The sequence below is a fragment of the Glycine max genome, chromosome 17, assembly GCF_000004515.6.
Source record: "Glycine max cultivar Williams 82 chromosome 17, Glycine_max_v4.0, whole genome shotgun sequence".
Classification (NCBI taxonomy): domain Eukaryota; kingdom Viridiplantae; phylum Streptophyta; class Magnoliopsida; order Fabales; family Fabaceae; genus Glycine; species Glycine max.
Genome location: NC_038253.2, coordinates 2,768,423 through 2,791,765, shown reverse-complemented (window position 1 = coordinate 2,791,765; position 23,343 = coordinate 2,768,423). Strand labels below are relative to the sequence as shown.

Sequence of the window (23,343 nt, the reverse complement as noted above, 5' to 3'; positions counted from 1 at the left end):
TAGAAACGAGAAATTTGTCCTTTCCCTTCAAAACCCAATTTCCAAACTCACCCTGAATGCAAATTACAACCTCCCTGTTGAGTTTTGTTATAATAATCATCCAAAATAATCAGGAAAAACCCTGCCAAAGAGTGAACTTTACAAAATAATTCACAATTTAGATATGTACATTTAGAAAAGAGACAAATTGAGAATGAAGATTGAATAAGAATATATATACATACACTCGCACACAGGATATTTTTATTCAATTCTATCCATCAGATTATTTGTCGTTTCCCATTCCACTGACAATGGTCATTTGTGAGTCATTTTCTACCGCCTTCAAATCTACAGATATCGTAAATTCCACTGCCTCCTTTTAACTTAAATCAAAGCCAGCATCAGCATTTATGGCATACAGTAATTTGGTTTCCAATTGCTCCTTGCTGCAACATGTTTGTCAGGGAAAACAGTTCAAAAGAACGAGCAAAAACTACTACAACAAATAATATGAAGCAAGACAACCAAAAGAGACGGGATGATAAGACAAGTTAAAATAACATCCAAAAGTGATAGTTTCAAATTCAAAACAACAAATTAAGATGCATACATTTGACTAATTAAAGAATGATGGTTCAAAAACTGTTTGCTTTTACGATCATAATCAAAGACTTGAGATCGGGATCGTTCAAGGGGAAATAGTAATACTGAAAATCATAAAGCAAAGACTTTTATTCTTTTTCTTGAAGAAAAACATGGAATGGACAAAGTATGAACTAAAATTGACCTGAAATATAAAGATATGTAGTATCACCAGCCATTGCTCATAGTAATAATATTTTCCTAGTTAATTTCTTAAACGATCAACACAAGAGTAATTAAGCAATTAGCACATTTAACAAATTATATTCTCTCACAGATGACCACCCAAGGTGCACTATTAAGGTTGCTTCAATTAAAAGTAAGAAAATTTTGTTGCCGTAATCCAATATTCCTATAGCATAGGTTGTCCTATTAAGGTTGCTTTCAATTAAAAGCAAGAAAATTTTGTTACGATAATCCAATATTCCTATGGCATAAGTGCATAACTACCATCATTTGTTTTTTATTTTTATCTTTTTATCTCGGTACATATTTTTCCAAACCAAAAACATAACAATGTTGCATTATATAAAAAGTAACATACAAAAGCCCCCATCATTCCTATCAAAATTCAAATCTATCAAGTAAAAACACACTGCCTCTAGTACTAATGACACATTTAAAAAGTTTCAACCTATGCACTGTTCTTTCTCAGAATAATTTTAGTTTCAAAAATAACCCAGCCGACTAATGCTTGTTTTTTCATATACTCTTCACACCAGACTGAACAGGATTTCTTAATTTTCATGTCATCCTTATCAGTTCAGATATCTCCAATTATGGCCATTCTCAAGTTCTACAACGATAACTACAAAAACAATTCCATGCCAGTGCAGCAAAGGTTAACCTAACCTAGGCCAAACCTTGTATAAGGCGGAAGCTTTAGTAGATTCATACAAGTAGCCGATGTTGGTAATCGGTCAAGTGATTCTTCAACGGCATTACCGGAAGCCCTATGAGAAGAAACATCAGACAATTCCAATCTGTTATTCTTGTCTTCCAGGTATACATAATCATAGAAGGAAAAGAAAACCACTTGAGTAATAGTATGTAAAATTAATGCTAGCATTAAATATATATCAGAACATAATTTCTGTAGCAGCATTCACCTTTGTATGCAAAACATAGGTTCAAGATATCGGAAACCAAGCAAAGGCCCACGAGAGCAACCTGTCACAAACCTGTAGACATGATAAATTTATTATCCATATTGAGATCTGTCATATCATAAAAGGGTTACGGATTCCTGTATCTATGTATATCTTACTTCAAAAATTTCTTCCTGTTTTCCAATGAAAAGCCTTTGAGAACTTCCCAAAACATCTCCATAACAAAATGCTCCTATCAGAAGAAATCACAAATTAGAATTCAATAGTGTCAATAAGAATAAAGCTTTTTTAAGCCCAATAGGGTGTGCATCAGAAAATTAATGATTTGAGATTTGAGATGTAACACAAAGTATTTAAACTGATTGGCAAAAGATAAAAATTTATGCTACATGATCCACAAATCCTCATGTGGATCGTGTTGTTCCCAACTAACTAAATGCAGATAAATGCCAAAGGTCTTACATTATGATAGCCTCCTGCATAGTTGGTATGCAGCCGCAGATCATCAATATCCAAGCTGTCAAGTGAACCTGATATCAGAAGCTGTAGAAAACAATGTCAAGCAAGTTGGATACAGAATCACATATCACATAAAGACATAATTGCAGGTGTTAACATTCTTTTTAGGAGAAAACTACTTCAAGATCATACCCAAAAAAATTTGAAAAAAATATATGCAGAAGTATAAGATAGGAGTTGGTTATTGTTCTAATAACTAAGGATCACTAGGAACGAAATTTACAACTTAAGATAAATTCAGTTATGTGCCTTTCTAGGTTTTGCAAAGATTATTACATTTCGTCTGGTTGTTGAATACATCCTTAAGACCACCACACGAGCAAATATCAAAACCAACAATACAAAATGAGAATAGCATCACTTTCAAGACCGAAAAGTGGATAAGATTATCAGAAAAAAACCTGAAGTTCATGTTCATTAAACATGTCAATCCAATCCTTCTGCATAAGTTGCTGAAATCCCCTCAAGAAATGTGAACTTTGTTGGCGTATCTGAAAACATAATTATTTTATTCTGTAATTGAAACATGGGTTGATTTGCATTGGAAAAAACCCAAGTGTCACTTTGGCTAGAGATAGAGCCATAATAGAGTATATAAGTGGGAGGAAACCCTCACCCTATGAGCTAGCTTTTGGGAGTTGAGTTAGGCACAAATCCACATACTAAGAATTTGTAGTAGAAGATGCCATCCAATTTTATTTTATTTTATTTAAAAAAAGCAACTTTACCTGAAAATTCAAGCGGTGATTGGCTACAAGGTGGATAAAAGTAATGACATTCTCATTAGTGACACGTAGGTTCCTTCCTCCGGGAAGCAGTTCCTCCTCTGTTTGTTCTCCATATTCATTATTTACTATAACAAAGTATAGTTCCAACTCCGAAATGTCACCCTTATAATGCTGTTAGCCAAAACATATTGGTAAGGAAAAAACTGAGTCAATAAGAAAACAGCAGATGTCCCACTGAAATATATCATCTTTACAAACTACACATCACCCCCAGCCCAAACCCAAAAGTCCATACAAGAATACTATTTAACTAACACAGTACATATTTCAAATGACTACAAAACCATTTAAATGTTGTACAGACAAAAAATGCTAACTAGGAAAAAAACGAAAACAAGAGAAATAAAAAAAATGAAAAACAAATAAACTAACAAGTTCATATTAGATTTTGACAAGCCTAAATTACAGAAACTAGAAACCAGTATTCAGAGAAGGAACTATATGAGTAAATAAAGTCAGAATATTTAAGGAGACATTTAAGTTGCATATTTTGTTGTTCTTACTCAGACATATATATTGAAAGAATAAGAGTTGCCTAAAGACTGAGGCAGATGCAAGTAGATTAAAGCCAGAGATAGAAGTGACATTACCTTAAGAAAAATGAGATGACGATATAATTCTGGGTCCAAGGAAGGCAAGTCATTCAAATAGTTGTGCCTGGTATAAGAGAAACTAAAGGTTTAAGAAAGCAAGAAATACAGAATCCTATTATAGCATTCCAGTCCCTACTTAACACATACTACCTTTGTTCCTTTTTAAGTGTCTTTTAAGGTTGTCAAACATGAATTAAGAAGTATAATTAATGTTATCATTTTTATTAATGTTATTTGATTTCCTATCATACCTTTTATCTATCTTATTTCTGTCATTTATTCTCTTTAATCAGTAGCAAATTCAGAGACAACTCATTTGCTAATAACACCACCTTGGCAAATTTTTTTATATATATATTTTGACCTAAAATACCTATTTAATCCATGAGAAATATTTCAATAAAGGGGGAAAAGGAACAATAACTTGCTTACTAGAGTCTATATCGTACAAATAATTTAATATGATATAATCTGAATGAAAAATTGAAGTTGAACTTTTTGCAAGTTTGTTTGGATTTTTGAGACATAAGATACAGTGATACACCTCTATTAACTGGAGGTGCACAAGATTAATTGAATTCTAGAAATACTATTTATCCAACTCAAGCTCTAAATGTTATGAAGTCACATTTGTGAATCTCATTAGCAAAAGGCAGTTGTAAAAGAAAGATAGTGCATGAAAATCCAAGATTTGAGCATTATTAAACTAATTCAATTTAAATGGACCAACTACCTAAAGTAGAGCAAGAGACTCCTTGAGTCTTACTTTTGTTTCAATTTGCTCAAGAAAAATGTAGCAAATGGTATATCAACCAGAATCCCTTCAAACATAGCCTGCACATGCAAGTAGTAACTGTGAAGCAAAATTCCAATTAAGTGCAAGCAGTATAGGAATAGGATGCAGACTACCTCAAACCACGTGACAAAAAAGATAGAATAGCATAGTCATTCAATGCAAAGGCCCACTTTATAGGAAAATAGAAATTAAAAAGGGAATGGAGGAGGAGAGGGGATACCTTTGCGAGAAGAGTACCAAGGAAGTGGAAAAATTGGAAATGTTGTTCATGTATCATTCCAGATCCAGGATTAGGATAAAGCAGGTGATCCGCTGTTTCCTAGACACATTAACATTCAGTATACCGAGAATCAGTAAATCGTAAGGAACAAATATAAGGATACCAAGAGCAGGATTATAAAATGAAATAACTTCTGATCAGTCCAGCTATCCAGTTGCATCCATATTCACACTAACTAATATTTCAACAACCTGGATTCTTTCATGTGGTAAAATTATATACAGTGTAGAAAATAACCTTCATGTAAAATATTAACAATAGCACAATATTACTATGACCTTAAATAATCCATATTGCACATCAAAGGCAGCACGTGTGATGTTCTCCATGAAATCTTTGAATATTCCACCACCATCAATTCCAGCCTCTTCAACTCCAAATTCATTGACAAAAGTCACACGAATCTGCAAAGCAGCAAAAGGTAATCACTCTCAAATAGAAGGAGGACTTACACTTCCCTTAAAGACTAGAAAAGAGGGAATGAATAATAAATATGAAAATATGCCTAAGAAAAGGATTTTACCGATCCTCGAAGACTATCTTCTGTCAACTGACTCATTTGATTGTAAGCATCTTCCAAAATATGATCTCGTTGTATCCTGAATCGATTTCTAGAAAATACAGCTTGAGGTCCATGCCTTTGCCTAACAGCAGCTAGTTGAGACTGATGAAACAATAAACAGATTATAGTCACTGTAAAGTGTAAACTAATATATTAATGGACCAGTGACATGTTATGATATGCAGAAACTCCAGAACCTTGCTAGCAGTTGCAGCTATCTATTGTAAATAGATAATACAAAGGTAACCAGAAACAAAATCAAAGTCAAAAAAGATTCTTACAGAGAATATTTTAACCCTGCTTGTAAATGGTATCAAGAAAGGGGCCTGTTTCAAAATTTCATTTGCTCGTGTGTTTTCTATTACAGCCTGTGGAAAAAGGATTATAAGGATTATACAAAATAACAATTTAAGTTTCCATCCAATAACCTTAAAAATCAATGGAAGAGAGAATACCTGAGAGCTAAATAAGTCATTCACCCCATCAGCATGGAAGTTACTGGGGGATGTAAACTGCCGCCTATTGTTCCAATCTTGCAGCTATGCAAAGAACTTCAGAATTAGAAATATAATAAACATAATTCATGATATGGTTATTGGTGGCAAATCATATGCATGCCTCTTAAAAGAACAGATAAGGAGGATTTTTAATACAGAGAGTAGAAAAGTAAAGGTTTGTTTGGTTTGAGAAAACTTTTTGCATTTCCATTTCTTAACTTGTTTTCATTTTGCTTTCGTATTTTCAAATATTTCATTGTATGTGAAAACAAGAAATGAAAACAAAATATTTTTTCAAAACAGAATAAATTGGAAAACCCTGAAGAAAATTGGAAAACCTCTATCTTTTTCTTTATTTGATAGAGAGAAAAAATGTTATTAGTGAGAAATGTGTAAAAGTAGAACTACAGAGATGATAAATATCCCCCAAAACAGAATAAGAAAGAAACAAAAAAGGAAAGAGGATGAAATAACAAAGACAAGTCTGTCTCTGTTTGCAATTTAGACATGAAAAAATCCCCCCAAACACTCATGAGCATAGCACAGAAAAGCCATATAGAGATGCCCTGACAGTTATAAAAAAATTTAGAATATCATTTTTTTGTTTCCAAGTGAAATGTAAGAGGGAACATGAAGTAAGATGCACAACATATAAACTGTTTCTACCTGGGAGAGAAGCTCAGAGACTACAATGCAAACCCTCTGTTGAATGGTCTGAACAGACTGCCCCTTACTAGCTGAACTAACTGGAACAGATTTTACCGAATTAGCAGATGTGATATGATTCACCCACAGTAGCTGCCACAGAACCTGTGGAAACAGAACTATCCAGAATTAATTGTAATTGCAAAGCTCACATTTGTATTCAGAGTTTCTGCAGAAACCATGTTTGCAATATATTCTAGGTCAATGCCACCAATTTAATGAAAAATGTAACATACTCTAGTTCTATGGACTCGGGGCCATACAACCTTGCAAAGATTCAACACAATATTTAAGTTTTACTCAACTACTTGATTCATTAATGAAATATTTTGTCCTACACAACCACAAACGGTAAAGAATTTTCCTACAAAAATAAATCATAAAAAACATTTACCTGTCTCAATATAATGATGAGGCTTCTAATGTCCTTCAGTGATAGCGGTTTCTCTTGCTCATAAAATTCTTCATTATCGACAATCATAAGCATGTGCCTGATAAAAGAAAAATAGGTTATGGTATACTTAAATGATCTAGATCACAGAGAATATAGTTGAATAATAATATTTGGTGAGTGCACACACACATACATATACATACAATAAAGGGCAGTAAATACAAAATTTATGAATCTGAACATTCATGTAACCTCCTAGACCTTAAATGCTAGTTTTTACAATTCAGAGAAAGTGAGAGATGTAGTACAAATGTTGTATTGGTGGGGTGAACAGATACTGCAGAAGGTAAAACAGTGAGGGTAGATGCAGTATCAGGGACTTCAGAGGTTAACAAAGCTGGTTCAGGGAAAAGAGAAGGATAGGGAAAAACTCTTTCATTAAAGGTAACATCTTTAGAGATGAATAACCTGCCACCAGCAGCAAGGCACTTGTAGCCTTTGTGTGAAGGAGAATAGCCCAAAAATACATTCTTGAAATCTGAACTGTAACTTATTTTTGTCATAAGGCCTCAACAAAGGGTAGGAACGTAATTTCCCTCCAATCTATGATAACAATACAAAGCTCCATGTCCAAACATATAGCAAATCTGGCATTGCACATCAGCAAAGCGACCACCACCGCGGCCTCCACCACCACAGTTAGGATTCCGGCCAGAACCCCAACCACCGCAACCATTGAAAAAACGATTTCCAGCGTAATCATTGGATGAGCAGTCCTCCGACGCAGACTGAGTGGTCAGATTGACTTGACCCTGAGAATTAGGGTTCACAGATTGCACAGAATTGGAAACAACATCACCTTCATGAGACAAACTTCCAGAACAGCCTTGAGAAAGAGTAACAGAGCCTAAGCTTTGAGTTAGGTTGATAGAACCTAAAGCACATTTGCAAAAAACAATCAATATGCACCTCTTGCACAAGCAACAAAGTTTCAACTTCATCAACAGAGAACGGATCAAATCTGCTGGTGATGAGAGAAATCGACAATTCATATTCATCAAGGAGTCTATCAAGAATCAGATTAAGATGCTCAGAATAGGATACTGGTTCACCAATGGAAGTGAGCACATTGACTAGAGTTTGCACAAGGAGAAGATAATCAGAAATGGAGCGATTACCAAGAGAGAGATTCGGAAGCTCATCGCAAACATAACGAATCTTCACGCGAGTGAGAGACTGAAAATGTGACTGGATGCCATCCCATAACTTCCACGACGATCGACAACCAACATGCGAGGAGGAATTTCAGCAGAAATAGTGAATTGCAACCACGCAAGAAGAAGCTAATACTGTTCGTACCAAACACAATACTCACTGGTGACTTTATCTGAATTGCAATCTTCAACCGAAGCATATTTAGGAGGAATTTGAGGATTAATGATGTAGCCTTCAAGATGATGACTGTGAATGACAGTTTCCACCTGTTGGAATCCAAAGAAGATAGTTTTTTGCATGCAACTTCTGCGAAATTGATTGCGTGAACATTTTGGAAGAGCTTGCCGATGACAATGGTGGCGGTGGGGAGGAAGGAGTCAATGCAGAAGCCATGAAAAAAAAAAGCTTGGTTTCGACCAAAGCTCTTTACCATTTTATAATTCAGAGAAAGTGAGAGAGAAAAGAGAGATTGAGAAACAGATTGTTATTCAACCTCAGTGAAAACAGTTTACAGGAAGAGTTTATATAAGTTGACAGTAAGAACTGTCAACTATCCTAACTAACAACTAACTACAGTTAACAAACTAACAACACCTAACTGTATTAAGTAAAAATACTTGAGGTACAGTATACACTTATAACAGTCATAAAAACCCATTCCCAAGAAAGATATTCAGAATAAAAAATTAAATTAAAAAAAAAAAAACTCCAGCTATGGTTTGCAGACAGAAAACATTCCATGCCTCCATACAAATATGCATTAAAAAGGACAATGGTACAAAAAGTCTTACTTGTAGACAGGACAGAATACAGCAAGAGGTAACAGCCAACCAGGTGCATCATTTGAGAGGTGTGATGACCATTTTTGGTTCTCATGACACTGCTTCATAAAATTCCAAAGTGTTGGAACAAGTTCAGTTCTGTAAGCAAGCACAGTCATAATCCGTTCAAGTGGCAGCTTGTTGAAGGTAACATTCAAAAACCCACAAACCCCATCAACAGCTGTAACATCTCTATCATTGGGTCCATAATCTGAGCCATTGACAGATGAAATCTCTTTAAATAGTATATTTGTCTGCACATGTCAAAAAGTAAAAATCTTGATCAAATTTCAAAACAAATGTCAATGAAAATTTCCAATCAAATGATTCTAGATACAAATATCATTTGAAAAATGGCATACCAGTTGCAGAAGGAAGCGAGGATTTATGGCATTATAAATTTGCTGCTCCAATTTACTATCTAAAGCTATTTCCATGACTTCATCGTCTTCAATCATATCATCCTTAGCAATCACAGAGCCTGACATTACCACTCAAGAACTTGTTACACTTGAGAATGGATTGGACCTATCTCTACCGGAAAAGTTAACCAAAGAGGGGAGAATTGCAAATTCACTATAAGGTGTACTTAGCTCATATACCTAGCTGATGTGGGATCCTAACACACAACCCTCACCCATGAATATTTGGAGCACTAAGTTTGTCAAACTGAATATTTACAGGTAGCCCAACAAGAAGGTTGGGATAGGCTATAAAATACTAGAATTTGAGAACAAAGTTGACATAACCATAAAAGCTAGCTCAAGGGAGAGAAATGCCCAAGTCCTTATAAGGAATACTTTGACCACATACTGAGCTAATGTGGTCACTCTTGAAAAATAAAAAAAGATAAATTTCGAAACCACTGAAATATATTTCATAATTTGATTTGATGAAAGTAACTAAGCAGACTACTGTGTTATGAGCAGGTATATTCAGAAACAATAGCTCACCTAGTTTTCAAAGGTGGATAATTCTAGAATTATTTAAGTCTTTAAGGTTCTTAGTGAACAACGGGTATGTTCTTCCAGATTGACCATTGGAGCAGATTCTCATCATACACTTATTTTATCAAGAACAAGAATAAGGAGACTATTATGGCATTGCACAATTTTAGCAGTTCTCCAATGTATTTTGTTGGAATTGAGCTTTTTTGGTTTCTATTTGGTGCTCTACTCCCACGGTTATCTCAAATCTCAATAGGGCTTTTATATAGCTGATATGAAAAGAGACTGGACTCTTGCATTTCTGGGCAACATAGGCTTGCTGTTTTCTTTGAAAATGTTGCTAGTAGGATTACTCACCCTCCCCCAGATGTATTTCTGTGTTTTTCTTTTTAATAATGTATTATTTTATCAAAAATGAAAAATACAATAGTATTCTTCAATGAAAGAAGTAAAATCTTTAATTCAAAAATTGAACATATGATAGGAAAGCATACTTTCTCTACTATTGGAAGTTTTCAGAGATGGGAGTGCCTCCAGCAAAAACGTAGTGACAGCAACAAGGTCTACGGCCTGAAAGGGAGCAAACATTAATCAACAGCAAAATTGAGTTGAGTTGTTAAGCACAAGTTTCAAACTCAATTACATGACTGCATCAAATAATTTAAATGGCCACCCCAGCAAACAAAAGTTTCACTTTCAATGTCAAATCTAAAGAAAAGGATTTATGTAAAATGATTTAGAGATGGTGTCAGAATACCAGTCAGGGACTCAAAATTCATAAGAAGTACATTAATTAGCATATTTTGTACTCGTTAGAATATCACTCAACTTTAGTTATTAAGTTATGATTACAACTAATACTAACACTGCAGTCTGCAGTTAGACGTTGATTAGCTCATGTACTAAATGCACTCATATTACATATTAGATACTCTGCAGCCTGCAGTTAGACGTTGATTAGTTCATGTACTAAATGCACTCATATTACATATTAGATGGGCTAAGGGTAATCGATGCACATGCAATTCCTCTAAAACACTCACTATTTCTATAAGATATAAAAGAATGGATCAAACTTCCATTTGTTCAATATGTAGAACCTTAAGGCCCTTACATACCAAACCAGTAAATCCCCGCCCCCCCCCTCCCAAGCCTCTCTAAAAGGACTGCTCTGCTTTGCCCAGAGTTCTACTAGAATATTAACATGAAGACACGAAATAAAGGACAAGCACAAGTTCTATTTTATACTTTAATTACTGTAACTTAATGCACAAACAACAATGAGCTAGCATGAGAAATACTCTTTTCAGAACTGCTGAGAAAAACTGAAGTACCCCATCAGCTAGAGATAAGGCCACAATAGAATATATAAGTGGGAGACAACCCTCGCCCTATGAGCTAGCTTTTGAGGTTGAGTTAGGCTCAAACCCACATTCTAAAAATGGTATCAAAGCCTATCCTAGATTCATTAAAGGAGTCACCCACTATGTCATCCGCGCACCAAGCCCATTAGTATTGGGCGTGAGGGGGTATGTTGAGAAAAACTTAAGTCTCAAATCGGATACAGATAAGGTCACAATAGAATATATAAGTGGGAGGCAACCCTCACCCTATGAGCTAGTTTTTGGGGTTTAGTTAGGTCCAAATCCACATTCTAAGAATAACTAAATGGTTATTTTTCAAAAGATACTTATAAATTGAAATTTTGTTTAGAAAAGCACTGTTTTTGAATAATATTCCAATTTTGTGTAACAAGTATTCTATCCTATATATATATATGGACAGTTGCCTACATTTATAAATGGAAGAAAAGAAAATCATGTTATCAGACAGGGATATGAAAAAGACAGCTTTTGCAATAATTATGAATCTGGAAGTTGTGCATAAGGCAATACAAGATGTGGGCTCCTACAGGATATAAACAGTGACTGACCTTTGATAAATTGTAATAATTCTGAGTTGGCTATTGTATTTTTTAGTACCTCTGGTACTCATTTAATATACTAGTATTTTTGCTGATAAAAAAAAAAATTGTAAAAATTTTGTTCATTTTATTCACAACCAAAATCATTGAGCTGAAGGTTAATGGCTCATTATTGCATGAGACAAGTGAAGGGATACCTCCATCATCTAATAAAAAGTAAAACAATTCAACTCTTTCTTGTCTACTTTTTAATAGAAGGAGTGTAATTATTGTAATATGAACCTAAAAAAATAAAAGATATGTAGTCCACTCCTTGTAACTCTCTTCTCCCCCATAATAAAACCACATTTTTATATAATAAAGAACCGAAAGAAAACTGTAAAAATCAAGACTCCTACTGCATCAAATGTATATTCATCATGAGATCAATCTCTTCACTATCTAGGTCATAAAGTGAGATAAATGAGTGAAGTTATAGCAGATGACATACTGCAGTGAATAAGCTCCTTACCATATCAAATGAACAGTTAGGATGAGACAAAGCAATTCCAGCAGTTTCTAATACATTTCCAAGCATACACGCATGGCTCGGAAATTCATTTGATATATCCTTAGGTAGCAACTTGATCAGATTTTGCCCAAACTTTGCCATTTGATGAATGTAACATTGATTCAGGTTGTTTGCTGCAAAAATCTGAGTACCAAAGCAAATATGTTCAAAAATTTTACAAGACTTGCAAAAATTTATATATATAAGATCTGGAATGCTGGCAAACACACAAAGGATCCTCCACCATTAAGACTGAAGATGTCAAGAAATTACTGTTACAAAAACCAATAAAAGGAGTAAAAATAATCAATCACTCTTAATCAGTTCAAGCCCCTCCCCCATGTAAATTCCAATTAAACTGCAAGTTATTAAGTCCAGAAGCCTTTAAAAAAAAAGTTATCAAGTCCAGAATATGACCCTTAGCACACCGAATGATGGAGTAAATAATCAAGCTCACATAGTCCAGTTGCTTATGGGTAAAGCTTTGCATGTTGGTTTTTTGTTTTCATTCAGTTGGAATTTACTGGGTCTGGGTGATAACAGTTGATTGACCATAGAAATGTTATGCAATTGCAACCAGAGATTAGAAAAATTGATTTAAGCATCAGACTATTCAATTTGTCTATTTCAACAGAGGCACACAGAATTTCAAACACAGTACATGAAGACTTTCTTTCAATAGCTTGTCATGTATTACATAATCCAAGTTTATATGTTAATTTTCAAGTTTCAGAAATATATAGAGACAAGACCTATCCTGCTTTTAGGATCCCTTTAACATTTATGAAAAAGATTGACATCCTTGATGACTAATACATCTCTTAAGCTTCCACTTATCACAAAGAAAAGGAACCCCATCAAATAGAATAAGTGGAAAACATACCTGTTGTAAATTTGGGAAGAGATGCCACAAGAAAGGAATTGTGATGATCTGTGATGCAGAGCTATATCTTGGATTAATATGTGAACAGATACATGGCTTCTGACCAACATGAGATATTACAGCAATAAGCACACGCTCCAATGATGATCCCTTGCCAATGGAAAAACAATTTTCTGCATTATCCTACAGGGGATCACCAGGGTAGTTTAAGCTTTGGCTGGTGAATGATATAATACATAAAAGGAACATGATCTGAAATAACAAAACTACGCAGTATAATATAAACAATAGGACAGAATGGAGTAAACAACTTATATTGCATATTCAATCCATTGGCATAGTTTCTTTTTCTGGTTAGGTAGGACACCCCATTAAGATCTAGTAAGGGAAGAGAGAAATTGGTTGGGGGAGCATCAACCCCCACCTCAAACACTACAGCTCCTAGGTAACAACAGGAAGTGCTGCTTGGCTACAAAGCCATTGAGCTAGTATTTCTTTACTAAATTGATTATCACACATAAAAGAATAATATTGACTCAAAAGTTAATCACTGACTTTTGGTATAGTTTGAATATGACTTCCTTCAAACTCAAGAATGGATTTTGGTAATAATTAGTAAATGTTAGATAAGGTACATGTTAGGAATTCTACAAAAAAAAGAAATATAGATATAAAGGAATAAGAACAGAAAAATTGTAACAGATAGTAATATATGCACAGAAATATGAACAGCTTTGCTGCATATTTTAGCCATTTGGCTGGGTGTTTTCCTTGCTTTTGTTTCTTTAGAATATCCCACACTCCCCCAGTTTTATTTGCTTTCTAATAATGTTTTCTTCAATAAAACACATTACAGTAAATGCAATAAAACTCAGAAGCAGACATTCTGAAGAAATTTATCTCAAGATAAATGTATTTTTGTCACATCAGGCATTTAGAAAACAAGGATTTTTTTTTACCCACAAAAAAAAAGGAAGAAGCAACTAGCAAGAGTTAAACTAAAATCATTATTTTCCCTTGCTCACTCCTCCATATTTCTCAAACACATTTAAATCTATCAAATTATGAAAAAACTTGTTTCTGAAAAATATTACCTTTCCAGTAAGAACTATCTCTCTGAGTAGGCCAACTCCATTGTTTTGAATGAGATATTGTACTAGGTTACAGCTCCATGGCAATTTGGGATCAATTAACAATACTAAAACCTCCAATAAAGGAATAGCTGACACATTCAATTCCTCAGGAGTCAATAAAAGCTGATCTTTTAACTGATTTCTGTCAAGTTAAAAATTAAATAAGCAAGCTAGCAAAGAAACCCTAAAAATACAAAGCAGCAAAAATACAAGGACACTTTTGGATTATTAAAAATAAAGAGCAACATCAAGACCAAAGGCAGGATACACCCATGAAGATTACAAGTTTCTAGGTTAACTTATGAAATACTTGCATATCATCCAATCCAATGGCCAACATATATGCACAGGAGGGATGAAGCACTATTTATCTAGTGACCATCATATATGACATTTTTTGTCACTTGTATTTCTCATCATTACCGACAAACAGAAATAGAATGCTAAGATGCCCCCACATTGGCTAGGAACATGACCAAACACTCCTTATCAGTCTAGGTCAATTCATGTCAATTTAGTATATTAAAAAAAGACAAATAGCATGTGATTTAGTAAATAAAAAAACATATAAAACAAAATACAATAGAACCAATGCAACATGAATAAAACAAAACCCTTAGCAGCATAACCAATAATATCTTAAAAGGACGTCAATTTTAGTGTCCAACATGAAAAAGACCAGTAAAAACAGGCTAGAGAATTTTAAAGAGCCAGAGGAAAAGGAATTAAAATATGGCCATGAAACCAACCTATTCTGATGCAGAGCACAAATACAAGCTTGTACAAATAGCTTCACTCGGTAGTTCACCAAAGCCCGTGTGGATGAATAATCCACCCCCGCAAAAAGTTTGACAACATCCCCTGTTGCAAATATTTTAGCTCTACAAGTTTTATGGCAAACACTTGAGGGGAAAAATACAAGAAAAGCAAGAATCTACAATATTTCAAATTACTTTTCTTCAAACAAGCACCAGACATGACAATATTAGCATGGTTTTGTCAAACACTTCAATACCTATGTCTTTAAGAGATCATAAAGAGGTATCTAGAAACTAGAATACAATCTTTGCCAAATAACACAACCATAAGGATTGCAAAAGATGCTTATAAAATTAAAAAGAGGATTGAAAATGACACTTATAAAGTTAAAAAAATTAAATTTAAGAAGTCTAGGGGATCAAAACTTCAATCATAGTCTGCTCACTATATTGTTTCAAATAAAACAGCTGATTTCCGTATAAAAGAATTTAGAGAAGGAAGATTACAAATAATAAATAGAAAAGCTACAGAGAAAACTAAATTCTTTAACATCTTCAGCAGAAGTCATTGATAATAGAAATATTTAAAAACTTGTGACTGTCAGAATTTTCAATGGCAGAATGTACAATTCATGGGGCCAATAACAAATACAGTATGAATAGGATTTCAATTCTGTGAAATCCACAGCCTTCATTTTTTTCTTTTATGATTATGATAAAATGAATACATTATAGAAGGAAAATGCCAACTCAATGATCATCCATATTGTCACTTCGAAAGAAAATATAAAAACTAACTAGAGGCGAAACAAGCACCATATAGTCAGTTGATTGCACTAGAAATCTCTTTTCTGGTGGGTGAAAAGATTAAATGTAAAACAAATATAGGTTCCAGTTTGCAATTTTTTTCCCCAAATGCATTAAAATACAAGTACAGTAGAAAAAGAACTGTAAAATCCATAGGAAATGGAAGGCTGATTAAGAATTACCATTATCCTGAACAGACCACCAAAGCAACCGGCATATTTGCACAAGAACTAAGAAGTCCTCAATATTTTCTGCCTTAAAGAAATAGAGGAACTGGCAGAGGAAATTAGAATCTGGACCAAAAGAATTCCTGAATGCACACAAGATGACATTTTAATCTGATTAGTAATGGTGCAGTTTTCAAGTAAGATCATACCAAAATAAGCTGCATCACTAATTACTACTAAAGCTTAATAAAAGAAAATGAGCAGTGTTCAACAATTATAATTTGTAATGATTAAATTTCACCTGTCCACATTCTGGCAATACTTCCCATAGATTTTATAGAACTGCTCTCGCAACTTGGATTGTTCAGTTCTGACAGCTTTTCTCCCTCTGAAGCATTTCTGTAGCTAGAATCAGTCAACAATTTGCATGACACATGAAAGATGTTGACTCCCACCAACATAATGAGCCTTCCCAGCAGTAGGCATTCATTGTATTAAATTTCCACACAGTATATAGAACATGTCAAACTACAATCTAGGCAGCTAAACTTTAGGAACTGCATGACACTGCAATCTTGTTTTCATTTTTCATGAAGTAGTGAATATACTTATAAATTTAAGGCTTAAATACTTTTTTCTTCACTGCAATTTAGCACTTTTTTCGTTTTCATCTTTATAAAAAAAATTCTTTATCCTTTCAAAATGTGTTTGTTTTGTTTTTCGTCCTTAAAGTACTATAGATAGCGCTTTGAACAGTAAACAAGTATTTTGAATAGTAAAAAAAGTGTTATCTGAAGCGCTTTAAGAATGAAAAAAATGAAACAAACACTTTTTGCAAGGACTAAAACGGAAAAAAAATTGAAAGGACAAAAACGAAAAAAAAAATTGAAAGGACAAAATCGAAAAATAAAAATGCTAAATTGCAAGGAAGAAAAATATATTTAAACCTAAATTTAAAATAAAAGAATCATGAAACCATACAAATTGAGGAGCATCAACCATTGCCAAAATTAAAACAAGCAATGCAACTTTCATTAAGATTTAATGCACAACCGTGATGCATGGCATAATACAGCAAAAAAAATTATTACAGAGTGAAAGTGGGAATCAGGATATAAGAACATTTGTATAATTTGCCCATAAAAATGTTTTCTCTTGTGTTTGGTGTTCTGATTTCTCTTGGAACTTTATCTTCCTCAAAAACTTGAGTGACAGAGAAACTAGTGAAGCAAAGTCTTTTTTTCTTGGCTAAAATACAATTTTGGATCCTATAAAAAAATAGAGACATTTCATCTTCCTATTTTTTAAAATCAAGGAATTTGGTTCAACCGTCAATTTCAGGACGTTGACCATTAATAAGAAAACAACTGCTAAATTGTTGGCGTGACACTATAATATTCGGTTTTTTAATTATAATATTTTGATTAGTAGAGCATTTAATTTAATAAGAATTTAATTAAAAACTATTAATTTATCATAAAAAAAAAACTCTTTAAATCACCTAAGAATTTGAGTAGTATATACCCATATGGGCATCTATATTATATATACACATTTGGGTTTCTAAACTTCTATTTTTTCCGACCAACAAGTCATTAGTTCAAGTGGTATCCAATCCCCTTAAGCAAGATCTCATGTTCGAGCCTTCTGGATGGGAAAAACGTGATTAGGAGGAAAGAACCCTACTGAAGGTGGTCAACGGATTCAAAGACGGAGATTAATCATCAGCAAAGGCGGTGGATACTCCTTACCAACATGGTTAAAATATATATACATATTCCAACATGATGGAATTTGAAACAGTGGAGCAATACTTGACAAAAACAACCTAAATTGCCGGAGGCAGCTAAACACATCAACAATTTCACACCATCAAGCATTACAATTAGAAGAATCCAACTAGTTTCACTTGCTACAAAATTTGACAAATGTATAATAGAAACACTGATGCACAACGAAATTGCAAGATTAAAACATAAAATCAAGCAAATGCACTTAAACCTGAATTTTGAGTACAGCAGAGTTCTGCTGGCGCAACCATAAGCGCCGGTTGCGCTCAACTCGTGTTTGTTCTAACAGGTTTTTCCGGTCCCTTTCCTTTGAACTTCGACCTCCCAAATCGACACGCTTCCGTGTAAAAGGATCGCCGCTGAAGAACATTCTTTAAACGCTTTTTTTCTTCTGCACGGCCAATTTATGCCCTAGTTTCCATCACAACCAAGATCGCAGCACGCAAAGCGCGTTTAATTTGCAATGAGAGCTCGCTTCGATGGGAAGAAAGGGATTTAGCCGAAAAAGTTGCCCTAGAATTGGAGAAAACTGGGAACCCAGTTCTTTGGTGCAAGACTTGAGGAAAGTCTCAACAGTAATAATAATAATGAAAATTCTTAATACGATAAACCAATTTGATCACAGCAAAATAATAATAATTGATAATAATAGCAGTAATTGAATGGAAAATCAGTGTTTGCAAATAGAAGAACGTGAAATTTTCGCAAGCTTTCTCGTGCTTTCCCTCACTTTCCCGGGAGCGCTGGGTCTGGAAAATAATCGGTGTTTGCAAATAGAAAATAGTCTATATACTGTTTTTTTTTTCTGAGAAAAAATGTAAATTATATTAAACCCAAAATCATACAATAATAAACGGGGCATACTCCGCAATTAAAGAAAATCAAAAGTCTCCCTAATACAAGATGACATATATCAAGATCCTAAAACAAATGCAACAGGTGCGCTTGTCTATACATAAGAAACTTAATCTTGCTAATAACCTCTATGACAGAAAATTGATAATCTTCAAAAATCAGCTTGTTCCTAGACAGCCAAATGCAGTAGACTGTAATTGCTATAGCGAGACAACGTAATTTTCCTTGAACACCTGATGTGGATTTGCCCCTAATTAAAGAGTCAGCCGCTGTAAAGAAGTGAAACGTCTGCGGAAAGGAGTCCAATCACGAATGTGAGCCCAAACTTGGAGAGATTTCCTGCAAGAAAAGAACAAATGAGCATTTGACTCAGGCTCATCTGAACATAAAGGGCAGAGGGAACCCTTGTTCAAAAAAGCAACTTTGTCAAGAGTAAGCAGCCGATTCCTTTTAGCAAGCCACAAAATGAAAGACATCTTAGGGGGGATTGCTGGGTTCCATATAACAGAACATCAACTAACAGTAGGCTTGACACCTCTAATGTATTCATAGACTTTGTCAACAAGCAATTGTTCATTGGTGCTCCAACATTGAATCCTCTTTTTGGCCTCTTCCGTACTTAACTTTTTAGAGATAATAAAGTCCCTTATTTGAATGATTTTCTTTATCAAAACTGAATCTGATGAAGAAGAATTGTAATTCCACACATCGCTCCCTCTGAAATAGTAATGGTGAACCCACCGAACCCATAGAGAATCTTTCTTACAATGAAAGTCCCACAGGATACGGGAAAGAAGCGCAAGGTTCCAGTCCTTGAGATTAAAAAGGCCTAAACCCCCTTCTTTTTTCGGAGAACAAACTACTGACCAAGCAACCAAGGGCTTGTGTTTGCCAATATCCGCTTTGCCCCACAGAAAATTACGGCACGAAGCGTTGATCTGGTCCAGAACAGATTGCGGCAAAGGAAAAATCCTCATCCAGAAATTCACAATTCCTTGAATAACCGCTCTGATCAACTCTAACTTACCTGCATAAGATAAAGACTTTTTGCTCCATCCCTGAATCAGGCCAGTAATCTTGGAAAACAAGGGAGCATAATGGCATACATTTAATCTAGATGATAAAAGGGGAACACCTAAGTATCTGAAAGGGAAGTCACACAAGCTAAATCTAGTAAGCTGTTGAATATGAGAAAGCTCATGAGGCCTAATACCGACTGAGTATATGGTAGATTTATCAGAGCTGATGGGAAGCCCCGAAACCCTACAGAAGTTCTGAAACTTGGCAAACATAGTTGACACAGAAGGGATATCTCCTCTAGATAGAAGCATAATATCATCTGCAAAAGTCAAATGAGATAGTTGAATACTTGCACAGTTGGGATGAAATTTAAAATTGACATCTTCCTTGAGGCTGCTCATATCTCTGGAAAAGTACTTCAAACAGAGCACAAACAGATAAGGGGAGAGAGGATCCCCTTGTCTAAGACCCCGCTGCCCTTTGAAGTGACCATAAATGGATCCATTGACTGCCACACTAAAGGAAGTGGAAGAAACACATTCCATGATCCAAGTATAGAACTGGGCTGGAAAGCCAATGGACTTAAGCATCCAATCCAAGAATTCTCAGGAAATGGAATCATAAGCTTTATGCAAGTCAATTTTCAGGAGGCATCTCGGAGAGGATCTTTTCCGGGCATATTTGCGCAAACTCTTTTGAACTAGGAAGATGTTGTCCATCATCTTTCTGTTCTTAATGAAAGCAGTTTGAATTTCCCCAATAATAGTCTCAAGCACTGGGGCTATGCGGTTAGCCAGAATTTTAGATACAATCTTGTATAACAAATTACAGCAAGATATGGGTCTAAAATGGTTAACCTGGGAGGCTTTATCATGCTTAGGAATAAGCGCAATAATAGCATGGTTGAGCTGCTTTAGAATTTTTCCAGTTGTAAAGAATTCATTAACCGCTGCAAAGATATCATCACCAATGATATTCCAAGCCTTCTTGAAGAATAAAACATTGAAACCATCTGGCCCATGAGCTTTATTATTATCCATCACAAAAATAACGTTCCAAACCTCTTGCTTAGAAGTAGGACAAAGTAAGGCCGCAAAGCAATCGATGGAAACCTTAGGACCCCTATTGCAGATCGAAATGGAAGGAGTTTGGGTTAGCTCATGAGCACTAAACAAATTCCTAAAGTGATTCACAAAAGCAAGGGCAATTTCATCTTGGGAGGAAGTGTTATGCCCATCCTCTAGCCTTATGGCAGCAATAAACCGACTGTGTCTGTTGCGCTTGATTAAAGCATGAAAGAATTTGGAGCATTTATCAGCCTGCAGGAGATATTTGTTTTTGATGAGCTGAGCAAATTTCATAGACTCCGTTTTTCTAAGTATAATGGTCTGCCCTCTAGTGCGGTTTGCCAGAGCAAGAAGGGAAGGATCCTGAGGATTTTGCTTTAGAGAATTAAGCACACTGTTATATTCAGCCTCAGCTAGCTCTACTCGGTTGGAGATGTTGCTGAACTCCTGCTTAAAAAGATTCTTCAAGGGAGCTTTAAGAGCTTTCAATTTCTTACAGACCTTGAACATGCTACCGCCATGAATATTTTGCTTCCAGCCATCTGCAACAATTCTTAAGAAATTTGGATGATCCACAATAGCATTGTTGAATTTAAATGGAGAATTACCTCTAGGCACTACCAACTCAGTGGTGACAACTAGAGGAGTATGGTCTGAGATAGAAATAAACTCCATAACTTCACAAGCAGAATTTTCAAAGGAATTGAACCAGGCCTGGTTACATAAAGCTTTGTCTGATTTGCTCCACACCCTGCCATTAGTCCACGTATACAAGGGGCCATGAGTGTTGATGCTCCCCAACCCCAGGTCAGAATAGCAATCAACAAAATCTTGCAACTCATAAGCATTGGGCTCAGCTCCATTGAAACGGTCGGTGGGAGACAAAATGGAGTTGAAGTCACCAATGAGGAGCCAGGGACAATTCATATTAGCATTGATACTATTCAGATTCATCCAAAGAGATCTTCTTGCCATAATGGAGTGAAGACCATAGATGAAAGAAACCTGAAGACGCTTGGCAGTGGTTTTACAATCAATAGCACAATGAATCAATTGGGCATTTGACTCCAAAACAGAAAGATGAATCTTATCCTGCTTCCAGAGGATAAGAATTCTGCCAACAGTATGAGAAGCGAAGTTATGGGTGAAGTGACAGTCACTAAACTTTTTTATCATGATTTCCTCAACTGAAGCCTTATTCAACTTTGTTTCCAACACAGCCATGACGTTAATTTCCTTGCAGCGAAGGAAGTTCTGCATCGCATGATGCTTCAGAGGCAAATTAAAGCCTCTGATGTTTCAAGAGGCAATGATCATGGATTCGGACGGGAGGAAGCCTCCTCGACCCTAGTTACAGCTTTATGATTTCTTCCTCTTTGGACATCAGCTTGCATATCCTCAATACGGGTTGTCTTTATGAGTGACACTTTTTTACCTTTTTTCTGGTGTTTTGTTTTCACCTGAACAAACCCCTCTTCTATAAGATCATCCAACTCAGTGTTCCCTGTTTCTTTGAGGTCAGAAGAATTCTGAAGGACAGGAACATGATTTGCAACCAGAACATGTTTTCTGTGAGGAGGGACAGACATATTAGTCTGGACATTCTTTGGATTATCAGAGGGGCCTGCTGTATTGGTATGTGGGGGCATTGCTGAATCACCCACTTGTGGCTGATCCAAGGTGGGGCAGGCTGTGATGAGAACAAGCTTATTTGCAGTGAAAGTTTTACAATTAGTGAGGCGGTGCCCAATTATCTTGCAGTGAGTGCAAAAAGAAAGTCTATTTTCATACTCAATCTTTTGCACAAAAGTCTTCCCTGTAGGAAGTCTAAATCGCACTTCATCGATGAGCTCCAAAGAAGCATCAACCTCAACTAAAGCTCTAGCAAAAGAAATAGACCCCTTAGAAGCAGTAAGATGGTTAGATCGAATGGGCGAACCAATATTGGACAGGATTTTCCCTAAGGCTTGAGGGTTCCAAAGCTCCAGAGGTAGATTTCTGAGTTTAACCCAGACAGGGATCTTGCTGAGCTCTTCATTGCCAAAGTCAAAGAATGTTGGCATAACCTTCAGCAGTAGGGGTCTTTGAAATATGAAGTAAGGGCCTGCAGAGAGGACTTGGTTCAGATCGTCCTCAGACTCAAATTTAAACACCAGCCAACCACTTTCATGAGCTGAGTATGAAAACTTGACTCCCCATTTTTTACAACAATCCAGCAGAGCTTTCTTTCCTGGGAATCGACCAGCCACATAGCCAATAAGGCTATGTTCCCAAGCCTCTTCCAGGGGTTGCAAATCCGTTTCTTCCAACAGCACTTCATCATCAGAGGGTGGAGGGGAGAACTTTATTCCAAAACCTTTAGAAGGACTTCTGTTATCTTTGAATTGATTAACCCAAGGAGTGGGAGCCTTATTGTCATCTAACTGCGGTGATGACTTAGAACCACAGGAGTGAGATGAATCATCATCAGTGGTTGAATCATTGTCCCCTAAGGTGCAAGAAACCTCTGGGGAAGATTCAGATTCAGCACTGCATTGCG

The 23,343-nt window shown here is 35.4% G+C and overlaps 1 protein-coding gene across 2 annotated transcripts; it reads right to left on the bottom strand.

Annotated features, from left to right (window-relative positions):
• Positions 1–79: 79 nt before the first annotated feature.
• On the bottom strand, positions 80–18,624 carry LOC100776303 (E3 ubiquitin-protein ligase UPL6). Of its 2 annotated transcripts, none has more exons than XM_003550675.5 (26): positions 18,074–18,624; positions 16,374–16,471; positions 16,088–16,215; positions 15,090–15,201; positions 14,302–14,482; positions 13,208–13,390; positions 12,286–12,468; positions 10,345–10,420; positions 9,266–9,384; positions 8,874–9,157; positions 6,868–6,964; positions 6,435–6,578; positions 5,727–5,810; positions 5,553–5,639; positions 5,233–5,373; positions 4,988–5,113; positions 4,650–4,748; positions 4,400–4,467; positions 3,631–3,697; positions 2,981–3,151; positions 2,654–2,743; positions 2,196–2,276; positions 1,892–1,965; positions 1,734–1,805; positions 1,488–1,577; positions 80–428 (listed from the first exon to the last, which is right to left on the bottom strand). In XM_003550675.5, the coding sequence occupies exons 1-26, from the start codon at positions 18,230–18,232 to the stop codon at positions 362–364; spliced, it is 3,081 nt and encodes a 1,026-aa protein (XP_003550723.1). In that variant the 5' UTR covers positions 18,233–18,624; the 3' UTR covers positions 80–361. The 2 variants fall into 2 exon arrangements, with proteins under 2 accessions (XP_003550723.1, XP_006600390.1); XM_006600327.4 differs by having other exon boundaries at positions 1,477–1,577; positions 18,074–18,605.
• Between the last annotated feature and the right edge of the window lie 4,719 nt (positions 18,625–23,343).

What these genes read in the sequence shown, in the direction of transcription:
- LOC100776303 (XM_003550675.5), bottom strand. Translation starts at nt 18,232, where the DNA reads ATGTTCTTCAGCGGCGATCCTTTTACACGGAAGCGTGTCGATTTGGGA. An exon ending in TTGAGCAAATTGAAACAAAA is followed by an intron (nt 3,698 to 4,399) that starts GTAAGACTCAAG and finishes CTCTTATACCAG; the next exon opens with GCACAACTATTTGAATGACT. An exon ending in ATCACCGCTTGAATTTTCAG is followed by an intron (nt 2,744 to 2,980) that starts GTAAAGTTGCTT and finishes TTATGTTTTCAG; the next exon opens with ATACGCCAACAAAGTTCACA.